This window comes from Ranitomeya imitator, chromosome 3, assembly GCF_032444005.1.
Source record: "Ranitomeya imitator isolate aRanImi1 chromosome 3, aRanImi1.pri, whole genome shotgun sequence".
Lineage (NCBI taxonomy): Eukaryota > Metazoa > Chordata > Amphibia > Anura > Dendrobatidae > Ranitomeya > Ranitomeya imitator.
In genome coordinates, this window is record NC_091284.1 from 465,975,745 (window position 1) to 465,988,286 (window position 12,542).

At 45.4% G+C, this 12,542-nt stretch overlaps 1 protein-coding gene across 1 annotated transcript in view; it reads left to right on the forward strand.

The window, feature by feature from the left end:
• Positions 1-12,163, forward strand: part of LOC138670262 (uncharacterized) — a 107,786-nt gene extending 95,623 nt beyond the window's left edge. The window contains exon 12 of the mRNA XM_069757444.1: positions 11,733-12,163. Coding sequence (XP_069613545.1) covers positions 11,733-11,746 — 14 coding nt within the window. The 3' untranslated portion in view covers positions 11,747-12,163. The remainder of the gene's footprint in view (positions 1-11,732) is intronic.
• The last annotated feature ends 379 nt before the right edge of the window (positions 12,164-12,542 follow it).

Sequence of the window (12,542 nt, forward strand, 5' to 3'; positions counted from 1 at the left end):
AATTTTCCACTTTGATTTTGAGCATCATTCCAACTCCAGACCTCCGTCGGATATTAGTTGTGATTTACGTTGATCATTTTTAGGTTTTATTGTTCTCATCACATTCCACTATGTAATGAATAAGGATTTACAACTGGAATATTTCATTTAGTGATATCTAGGACGAGGGATTTTAGTGTTCCCTTTATTTTTTTGAGCAGTGCATATATATATATACAGTGTGGGCCATTTATATGGATACACCTAAATAAAATGGGAATGATTGGTGATATCAACTTCCTGTTTGTGGCACATTAGTATATGGGAGGGTGGAAAACTTTTCAAGATGGGTGGTGATCATGGTGGCCATTTTGAAGTTGGCCATTTTGAATCCAACTTTATTTTTTACAATGGTAAGAGGGTCATGTGACATCATACTTATTGAGAATTTCACAAGAAAAACAATGGTGTGCTTGGTTTTAATGTAACTTTGTTCTTTCATGAGCTATTTACAAATTTATGACCACTTATAAAATATTTTTAAAGTGCTGCCCATTGTGTTGGATTGTCAATGCAACCCTCTTCTCTCACTCTTGACACACTGATAGCAACACCGCAGAAGAAATGCTAGCACAGGCTTCCAGTATCCATTGTTTCAGATGCTGCACATCTCTTATCTTCACAGCATAGACAATTGCCTTCAAATGACCCCAAAGATAAAAGTCTAAGGGGGTCAGATCAGAAGACCTTGGTGGCCATTCAACTGGCCCACGAAGACCAATCCACTTTCCTGGAAACTGTTTATGTAGGACCTGACACCCATATCTCCCTCTTAACAAGACCCCATTGATTCTCTATTGGGTTAAGGTCAGGCGAGTTTGCTGGCCAATCAAGCACAGTGATACTGTAGTTTTTAAACCAGGTATTGTGACTTTTGGCAGTGTGGACAGGTGCCATGTCCTGCTGGAGAATTAAATTTCCATCTCCAAAAAGCTTGTCGGCAGAGGGAAACATGAAGTGCTCTAAAATTTCCTGGTAGACAGCCGCACTGACTTTGGTCTTGATAAAACACAGTGGACCTACAACAACAGATGACATGGCTCCCCAAACCACCACTAATTGTGGAAACTTCACACTAGACCTCAAAGCAGCTTGGATTGTGTGCCTCTCCACTCTTTCTTCAGAGTCTGGGATCTTGAATTCCCAATGAAATGCAAAATTTACTTTCATATGAAAACAACACCGTGGACCACTCACTGAGCAACAGTCCAGTTCTTTTTCTCCTTGGCCCAGGTAAGACGCTTCTGGCGTTGTCTATTGGTCATGAGTGGCTTGACTTAAGGAAAATGACTTAAGCAGCAGTGCACTCCTTGTGAATTTCTCCCAAATTTTTGAATGGCCTTTTCTTAACAATCCTTTTTAAGCTGCGGTTATCCCGGTTGCTTGTGTACCTTTTTCTACCACACCTTTCCTTCCACTCAACTTTCCATTAATATGCTTGGATACAGCAGTCTGAACAGCCAGCTTCTTTAGCAATGACCTTTTGTGGCTTGCCCTCCTTGTGGAGTGCGTCAATGACTGGCTTCTGGACATGTCAAGTCAGCAGTCTTCCCCATGATTTTGGAGCCTATTGAAAGACGAAGGGCTCATACTCACTTGCGCGAAACTCAGATGAGTCTCACTTGTTAATACCCGGCGCTTCTGCCGGCACTCAGATCGGAGCGTGCGGCCGCATAGGAATACATGCAGCTGCACGCTCCGCTCCTCTGTGCCAGGTGCAGTGCCGGGTATTGCCATGCGAGACTCATCTGAGTTTCGCGCAAGTGAGTATGAGCCCTAAGGGACCTTTTTTAAATGCTTAGGAAGCCTTTGCAGGTGGTTTTGGTTAATTATTCTAATTTACTGAGATAGTGTCTTTTGGGTTTTCATTGGCTGTAAGCCATAATCATCAACATTAACAGAAATAAACACTTGAAATAGATTTATCTGTTTGTAATGACTCTATAGAATATAGGAGTTTCACTTTTTGTAATTAAGAACTGAAAAATTAACTTTTTTTGATATTTTAATTTTGTGAAAAGCACCTGTACCTGTCCAGGTTGCCTCCTCCTCATCCAGTCACAGTAAGACCTGCACTACCAACTTCAGCAAAGGCAGGGGGAAATGACAGCAGGCTGTTCTGAAACTCATTTGTTTGGGGGGAAAATCCTACATCTTGCAGGAGCTGTGGACGGGGATCACAGATGAGTGGTTGGTGCCGGTGAACCTCTAACCTGGCCTAGTTGAAAATGATAACGGGCAAAATCTCACAGCAGCTCTTGGCCTATCCCTTGCCTAGCACACATATTCAGCATGAATATGGTGGTGCAGAGCTGTCTTAGAAATTACCCACATATCTCAGAGATGCTGCTGAAAGTATGGGCAGTGTGTGCACTTTCGGCGTTCTCACCCTGCCCCTTGCTCATTTGGCTGAGCTACTACATCACTTCTGCCTTCCAGCTCACCGCCTCATATGCGACGTACCAACAAGGTGGAACTCCACCTTGCTTATGCTAGAGAGACTTTGAGAGCAGCAGCAGGCAATAGTGGAGTATCAGCCGCAGCATGGGCGGGGACACCAATTCCCCGCCAATGAGTGGGCCTCCTTGCGGGACGTGTGTGCAGTGTGGCGCTGCTTTGAATACTCCAACATTGCCAACGCTGATGACGCCATCATGAGAATTACTATACCACTTCTATGCCTGTTGGAAAAAACACTTCAGGCAATGATGCATGAGGTGGTGGCACAGTAGTTAGAGAAGCAGGATGAATAGGGACCATTCACACCGTTATCAGGCCTGTCTTCCAATCTTGGCTCGAAGGGTGGGTTCTTGTACCAACAGCGGCGAAGTACACAACTGTCCAGCCAGGGGACAGTTTTGGAAGATGAGGATAAACCATTTTCACAGTAGGGTGCCACTCAAATCAGCTCACCAGCATCACTGGAGCGTGGCTGGGGGGGGATACTGAGGACCCAAACAATACACCTTCCACTGAGGCCAACTTGTCATTGCCTCTGGGCAGCCTGGCACACATGAGCCAATATGTGCCGGCGCATGGACAGAGTTGCTGAGATTGTTACCACTGCTGACTATTGGGTGGCCACCCTGCTAGATCCCTGCTACAAGTACAATGGACTAATATTACTTCAGTCACTGGAGCAGGATTGCAAAATGCATGAATACAAGCACACGCTAGTAGAGGTACTACTGACGGCATTTCCACCTGACAGCAGGGGCGCCGTGTAAGAACAAGGCATTGGAGGGGGAAATAGCCAATGCAGCTGGGGCACTGCCACCACCTTGGAAGGCAAGGTTAGCATGGCCAAAATGTGGAAAAAAATTTCTCAGCATGCCACAACATCCGGCACAAGCTGATACTGTCCCTATTAGCAGGAGGCAGAGTTACAACATGGTGGAAGAGTACATGTGCATACGCTAATTAATGAGTCTGCCCATTTAACACTGGGTCTCCAAATTGGACACAGCCCGAGCTTGCCCTTAGTGATGAGCGAACATGCTCCGATAACATGTTATCTGAGTATCTTGGGCGTGCTACGTTAATATATGTTCGAATTCCAGCTGCTGAATATGTTGTGGCAGTCCAACAAACAGGCAATCCTCACGAGTTGCTGCTGTCTAACAGCTGGTAAACAAGCAGCTGCAAGGACTGGAACATATTATCCGAGCACACCTAAGACACTCAGATAACACGTTATCTGAGCACGTTCGCTCATCACTATTTGCCCTTTATGATTTGAGGAGCTGGCATGACTTGCGTCAAGTGTGCTGTCGGAACGTGTGTTTAGCACAGCAGGCGATGTCATCACAGACAGTCACATCTGTCTGTCCAAAGCCAATGTGGGGAGGCTAATATTCATTAAGACAAACCAGGTGTGAAACCCACAGGACTTGTCTAGTAAGCCAAAGATATGGACAACTCTATCAGTCCTACCCAGCCATTGTTATACTCTATTTGCCATCTGTTTAATTTTGGGGCCTCCCCAAATGAAAAAAACAACAACAAAAAAAAAACAGTGTTAGATACATCTTCCATTTGGAACTCCTTGGTCAAGATTATTTCCACACTCATTTGCAGGGAAATTGTTCCATTTTTTTTAATTTGCTGCCCCCTAGCCCTTACTATGACCATTTTAAACTCTGAAGTTCAGGTCCCCATTGACTTCTATTTGATTTGGGTCTAGTTCGGATGCCGTACCAAACTTTGAACTACAGTATGGCTAAACCCCACAAACCCGAACATCCAGAGGTCCACTCATCCCTATTCACTATGCCAAGTATGGTGTCACGATCTCTGTTTGGATCTGTGGCAGATCTGGTTTCCTTCAGATTAAAACGTTTTTTCCTTTCTGGTCATTGGGGGTTAATGCAGTTTTCTCCGCCCGGTGGCCACTGGTGATATTGCATTGCATTGCTGCTGGGTCAGCTGATGTTTGTTACCACTCCCACCTTCCTTTAAAAGGTCACCTGGTGCTTCAGCTGACTGTTGGTTATACAGGTCCTTTGGATACCAACCTTGCTGGAATCGCTGCTTGCTAAGTGCTTTGGTTCTGCAGCTGAATCCTCATTCCTGGTGCCTTACTCTGCTGTGCGGTGCATTGCAGCAGAGAAAGCTAAGTGTTGTGTTATGGTTTCTTTGTCCCTTTGTTGTGTAACTTTCCTTGTGTTGTATTAGTGCAGCGGTGGGACCAGTGCTCTCACCTGCCAGATCCCTACATAGGGATTAGAGCAGGGCAAGTGAGGGACAAGGTATCCTGGTCGGCGACGGGTTGAAAGAACCCGTATAGGGATGTTAGTAAGACCAGGGCATAGCCTCAGGTGAGTGCAGGAGGTGCCCATTCCCCGTTCCCTACAGTCAGGGTCCACCGTTGTTAAAGTGTCCCCGGTGTACCCTTGTGTGTTCCGTCGTTTTGTGACCGACCCGTGACATTTGGCATTTACAAAGCATTTTTTTTTTAATCTTTTGTCCTGGAATCTGTGCTTGGTTTATTCACTTTTGACTTACTGTGTCATTTAGGTGTCAATTTGGATGCTTAAAGGGAAGGTGCCATCAAAAAAAATTTTTTTTACAGCAATTGTAAAAATGTAAAGAATTGTTTACATTGTCTTAAAAAAATACTATCATTTGTTTATAATTTTGTAAAATATGAAAAATAATTTGAAAAGTTTTGGAATTTCCAAAACCACTTTTAAACACTAGGGGGAGCAGCTGCTGAAATTTCAGAAAAACCTAGAGTACAAATAGCTCACATTACAGCACTGCAGTAATTATGGGTGGAGTCTGCTGATGTGTGTGTGATCTCTCCTCTCCTCTCCTCTCCTCCCCTTCTGGGCTAAGGGATTAGAGAGGATGATACTCAGGAACCCAGTGAGCAGCCATTTTGTTGGTGACTGCAGAGTAAGGCCATGTTCACACGATCCTTTTTTTCATGCGGAATTGCCGCGATTTTCCCGCTGCGGGTCCGCAGCCGTTTTCCATGCAGGGTACATTACATTGTACCCTATGGAAAACAGGAACTGCTGTGCCCACAATGCGGAAAATAAAAAAAAAAAACCGCGCTGAATAGCTGCGGGAAAAAAGAAGTACCATGTCACTTCTTTTTTCGGAGCCGCAGCGGTTCTGCACCCATTGACCTCCATTGTGAGGTCAAACCCGCAGTAAAACCCACAGATGAAAAAAATATCTGCGGGTTTTACTGCGGTTTGTGGTGCCGAACCGCTGCAGCGGGAAGCGGGCGGAAGTGCGTGGGCGGAGTGTGGCTGCCCCCCGTGCTCCGATCCCGCCCCCCGTGCTCCGATGCCCCCGCCCAGTGCTCCGATGCCCCCCCCCGTGCCCTAATCTCCCCCCCTTATACTTACCCGGCGTCCCGGTGTCCGTCCGGCCGTCTTCTCCCTGGGCGCAGCCATCTTGCAAAATGGCGGGCGCATGCGCAGTGCGCCCGCCGAATCTGCCGGCCGGCAGATTCGTTCCAAAGTGCATTTTGATCACTGAGATATAACCTATCTCAGTGATCAAAATAAAAAAAAAAAATAGTAAATGACACGCCCCCCCCCCCCCCCCCCTTTGTCACCCCCATAGGTAGGGACAATAAAAAAAAATTAAGAATTTTTTTTTTTTTTCCACTAAGGTTAGAATAGGGGTAGGGGTAGGGGTAGGGTTAGGGTATTTTCAGCCATTTTAACTGCATAGAAAACTGCATAAAAAAAAGGATCAAAAAAAAGGATTAAAAAAAAGGATCAAAAAAGGACAAAAAAAGGACCAAAAAAAGGACCTGCGTTTTCTGCCAAGAGCTGCAGTTTTTTAAAAAACAGTCCTGACAAAAAAAGGATGGAAATCAGGAACGTGTGAACATACCGTAAGGGTATGTTCACACGTTCCTGATTTCCATCCTTTTTTTGTCAGGACTGAAACCGCAGCTCTTGGCAGAAAACGCAGGTCCTTTTTTTGGTGCTTTTTTGATGCGTTTTTTGATCCCTTTTTTTATGCAGTTTTCTATGCAGAGTCTGTGTGTTTTCTAGGAAGTTTTTTAGGGTTAAAATGGCTGAAAATACCCTAACCCTATTCTAACCTTAGTGGGGAAAAAAAAAAAAAATTCTTAAATTTTTTTTATTGTCCCTACCTATGGGGGTGACATTTACTATTTTTTTTTATTTTGATCACTGAGATATAACCTCTCAGTGATCAAAATGCACTTTGGAACGAATCTGCCGGCCGGCAGATTCGGCGGGCGCACTGCGCATGCGCCCGCCATTTTGCAAGATGGCGGCGCCCAGGGAGAAGACGGCCGGACGGACACCGGGAGGCCGGGTAAGTATAAGGGGGGGAGATTATTGCACGGGGGGGGGGCATCGGAGCATGGGGGGGTGGGATCGGGGCAGCCACACTCCGCCCACGCACTTCCGCCCGCTCCCCGCACTTCCTGCTGCAGCGGTTCTGCACTACAAACCGCAATAAAACCCGCAGATATATTTTTGATCTGCGGGTTTGACCTCACAATGGAGGTCTATGGGTGCAGAACCGCTGCGGCTCCGAAAAAAGAAGTGACATGCTCCTTTTTTACCGCGGCTATTCAGCGCGGCTTTTTTTTTTAAATTCAGGATCATGTGCACAGCGGTTCCTGTTTTCCATAGGGTACATTGTACTGTACCCTGCATGGAAAATAGCTGCGGAACCGCAGCGGCAAAAACGCTGCGGTTCCGCAGTAAAAAACGCACTGTGTGAACATGGCCTAAGGCTGCCGTTACACCATCAGTATTTGTAAGCCAAAACCAGGAGAGGAACAATTAGAGGAAAAGTATAATAGAAACATATGCACAACTTCTGTATTTATCACCCACTCCTGGTTTTGGCTTACAAACACTGACCAAATACTGATAGTGTGAAGGCAGCCTTAGGCTACTTTCACACTAGCGTTGTTTGCAATGCGTCATTCAGGAGAAAAAACGCATCCTGCAAAGTTGTCTGCAGGATGCGTTTTTCCCCCATAGACTAACATTACCGACGCCTTGTGACGTATTGCCACACGTCGCAACCGTCGTGCGACGGTTGCGTCGTGTTTTGGCGGACCGCCGCCACAAAAAAATGCCCCCTCCTCCCCGGACTTTGCAATGGGGCAGCGGAAGCGTCGTAAGACTGCTTCCGCTGCCCACGTTGGGCATTTCTTTCACAGCATGCATCGGTACGTCGGCCCGACGCACTGCGACGGGCCCGTACCGACGCTAGTGTGAAAGCAGCCTTTTACTGACAAGTAGACAGTCACCGAGGATGGCAGGTAGCAAGGATTCTGGGAGATGTATGGTGGAGGGAGCAGGGTGACAGCAGCACAGAGTATTTCAGGAGAGCAGTGTGCTGTTCTATGGGGGCACCCTGTTCGGTGCGTGGAGCAGCCAGGGATTGTACATAGAGCGCTGTCTTTTATACACATGGATGGACTGTCTGCTCCACAGAAATTCAGGAAACATTTCTGAGGATTGATAGCCTGTTCTGATCCAGACTTTGCATGCAGACCCCATTCCCCTCCTCAGATCCTGTCTTCCCCATCCTGTCCTGGCGATGTGTGAAAGCGAGGCGACAGGCGCAGTCCGGGGTGACGCTGGGAAGGAAATGTAGCCATATAGTAACTATAAAAATGAGACCCCTCTCTTCAGCTGCCTCACCAGCCCTCCCCTGACTGCACCTAACTGGAGGCCATGCTGCCCCCTCTATTACCCCAGACCCGCGTGCAGCTGCTCAACCCGAACAACCCTAGAATGGGTCCACTTTATGAAGATAATACTGCCATAGTGTTCTCACATAATACCACCATACAGATCACACATAATACCGCCATGTAGATCACACACAATACTATCAAATAGATCACACAATACCACCATATAGATCTCACATAATACCGCCATATAGATTACACATAATACCGCCATATAGATCACACACAATACCACCATATAATTCTCACAATACGGATCAAGCATAATACCACCATACAGATCACATAATACCATCATATAGATCTCACATAATGCCATAATACAGCATGACGCTCGCAGCTCCTGTTATCGCACGCATTGAGTTGTGTGTGCAATGGGGAAAGATATGCAGCGGGGAGAGGAGTGCATAGGAGAGGATTAGATACACGGCTCAGCAGACAGTATCACACAGGAGAGGATTAGATACACGGCTCAGCAGACAGTATCACACAGGAGAGGATTAGATACACGGCTCAGCAGACAGTATTACAAAGGATAGGATTAGATACACGGCTCAGCAGACAGTATTACACAGGGTAGGATTAGATACACTGCTCAGCAGACAGTATCACACAGGATAGGATTAGATACACGGCTCAGCATAGTATCACACAGGATAGGATTAGATACACGGCTCAGCATAGTATCACACAGGATAGGATTAGATACATGGCTCAGCAGACAGTATCACACAGAATAGGATTAGATACACGGCTCAGCAGACAGTATTACGCAGGGTAGGATTAGATACACGGCTCAGCAGACAGTATTACAAAGGATAGGATTAGATACACGGCTCAGCATAGTATCACACAGGATAGGATTAGATACATGGCTCAGCATAGTATCACACAGTATATGATTAGATACACAGGTCAGCATAGTATCACACAGGAGAGGATACATGGCTCAGCACAGTATAGTGATAGATGCACGGTCTGATGTCCTGTGAGGAGCTGCAGTGAGGTCGGAGCAGCACAGAGAGCCTCCCCCATCCCCCCTCTGTTACCTCTCTGCAGCTCCTGATAGAGGACATCAGACCACAGCACTTCACCCTCTCTAGCGATTCTAGAGATCACAGCCACACACCAGGCAGCATAGCAGAGGACAGGGAACGGCCGCTGCGGACAGTGTGAAAGGGGAGGCAGCTGGAGCTGTCTCTCCTATAACAGCGCAGCTCTCAAGTCACAGTGAGTGGAGCTCACACACTATGGTCTGAAGAAAGATGACGCCGACCTCCTGCCTCTGCTGTGATGTGGAGACAGCCCAGGGGGCGTGGCCACATCAGAGCAGAGAGCAGCTTATAATGCTAGGTATGGGGTCGGCTCCCGACCGCAGCCTCCTATGCCCAGGGCTGCCGTATTTGCAGAGTGTAAGTGTCGTGCTGGGACTCTTACACTCCTGCAAAGCAAAATGGCGGCGCCCAGTGGCTGCAAAAATAATTAATAAAAAAGATATTAAAGTAAAAAATAATTTTGTATTAAAAATAATTGTTTATATAAACAATCATTTTTAATACAAAAACAGAATTGCGGCACCTTCCGTTTAAAAGGAAAATATTGTATCCTTTGACTACTGATTTTCCTTTTATTGTACCCTATTCCTGGATGGCGTGCATGTATTATTTGTGTGCTGCAAAGAGGATGTTTTTAAAGGCATATAGGGTCATTCGACGTTGAGCGAGGGTGCCAACCTCGACAAGGTAGTGTGGTGCAGTGACCCATGTTACAGCTGGGGGGGCGCTTTGTATGCGCTTCAAGATGCACTTGGAGGCATAAATGTGATGACACAAAGTCCATCAGGAGTGTAAATGGCCGGTGTGTGTGTTGCAGAGGAAGACACTCTGCGCTGTAAGTCTGAAGTTAAGTTTGTGTGCTGGGACCTATAGTCCCACAAGTAATTGTGTAGTTCTAACGGGAGACTGGCAGGGCTAGTTATGAGAGATGGGAGGGTCAGACTAGCCAAACACACAACACTCCCACCCAGGGGAGTGGTTACAGGTATGTAATGTGACCAGGGTGTGGGTCACATGGTTCCTGTGTATGGATCTGTTTGGTCCATGTACAAGGTCCTGGAGGGTTGGTGTTTCCTGGCATTGGGGAAGTCCTGCAAGCACCTGAGACCTTGTACCTAGTGGACGGGTCAGAGTGTTGGATTGTCCTGAAGTGGGCTGGAGTCCTGGAAGCACTGCTGAGGCTATGGACTGAATGCTCGAGGGTGTTGGATTGTCCACGGATGGACTGGAGTCCTGTAAGCACCTGGTAAGATCATGGACTGACGGCCTGTGTGTTGGAAGTACCTGTGCTTGGACTTCCTGGAAGCGCATGGAAAGGCTGCATCTACAGAGCCTGAGACGGTTTCTGTGTTGGGGAAGCTACAGTTCCTACTGTGGGTCTGGACTATCCGAGGGCCCTGGGCACAAGGACTGTGATTACAGTGAGGCTGTTTCCCTGTGAACCAGAACTGGCAGGAGTCAGTGTGTGGAGCCGAAACTCCTGAGAGGTAACCCCTGGTATGGGAAAAACCTGTAATATATGGCAGAGACGTATCTGCCATTGGAACAGACTGTCGGGGTTTAATATGTTCCGTTGATGCATGTAATGAACTGTAATGGAGAAAAGACGTGACTATCGAATGTTTTGTAAAGCCACACGTGTTAAAGTAACAGACTGTGTGTAACCTGGCTTACGGTGCAGTTTATGATGCTTTAATAAACCGGAACGGACTTAATTTGTGTGAGAAATCGTGCCTGTATGCGTTATTCCCGTGCAAAGCGAGTGTCCCCCAAGGGAAACGCTACAGTAGGGACAATTAGTTCCCTTCATCTGCCCTATAACTATTGTCTGTTATTTGTCCCTGCTACTAAGCAACTGTCTGAGAATTATTTCGGAGTGACTTTTCTTGTTTTTTAAGCATATCTAAGGGTATGTGCCCACGCTGCAGATTTTCCTGCTGATTTTTTCCACAGCGGATTTGGAAAATCCGCAGTGCAAAACTGCGGATTTTCTTGCGGTTTGTTCTGCGGATTCTTCTGCGGGTTTTCACCAGCACTTTCCTATTGGTGCTGGTTGGAATCCGCACAAACAATTGACATGCTGCGGAAAATAATCCGCAGCGTTTCCGCGCGGCTTTTTCCGCAGCATGTGCACAGCGGTTTTTTTCCCATAGGTTTACATTGTACTGTAAACTTTGGGAAAACTGCTGCGGATCCGCAGCGTGTGAACACAGCCTCACACGTTACACACACAAACACACATTTCTCTTGGTTCTAAGATGTAAACAAGGGAAGCTGCAGGTTGAAAGGGACTACATGGAAATGAAAAAGAAAATCAGTTTGTAGAATATCTAGTCACACAACAGTATGGGTAATTGGATTTAAAAAAAAAAACATTTATGAAAAAACAAAACCTCTTTAACATTGCATTTTTGTGTTTGTTTTTACAGGGCTAGAACAATAAGAAGATTTGAAAACAATGGAATCCTATCATCTTCTGTCTAGTAAGACATTATTAGAACAGTCAAAAGTTGTGTATACTATATGCCTTTAGAGGATGTTGAGTGAATAGGTCAATCAGTTCTCAATTTCTATTTTCAAGACTACAGCAAGAAGGAACAAAGATGGATCTAAAAGAACAAAAAATCTCAAATACACTACCTTACATTTTCATTTAAATTATTAGTCCCAAAACTGGAGGGGAAAAAAAAAACAATGCAGCAAAGAGGAAAATTAAATCTTGCATGATCGGATTGCTGTTATATTTTGCTTCGGCTCAAGTTGCATTGTATTGTCACCACTGTATTGGTGAACTGTTGTATTAAAATTATATGTAAATCAAGAATTTTTATGGCATTGTTGATTTAACTAAATTGGTTTTATTATAGGAAATAAAAGCTTCAGTTCAGAAAACTTACACCTTGTGGATATGTTTATATGCAGTGTTTTTGCAGATTTTTTTATGCAACTTAAAAGCTACTTTTTATAGTACCAGCAAAAGCTATGGCAGCGTTTCTGAAATCTGCAGCATGTCATTGTTTCAATGTTTTTTGCAGCTTTTTTTGTTTTCACCTGTAAAAAGTAATGAGTGAATAAACGCAAAAAAAAAAAAAAAAGCAATGGCATTTTTTTTAAAGCGTTTTTTTGGTGCATAAAACTTGCTTTATTGAACATGTACGGTAGACAAACCACACACCCAAAAATATGCTGCAAAAAAACAACAACAAATAGCTGAAAAATTTCCATAATTTTTAGCAAAT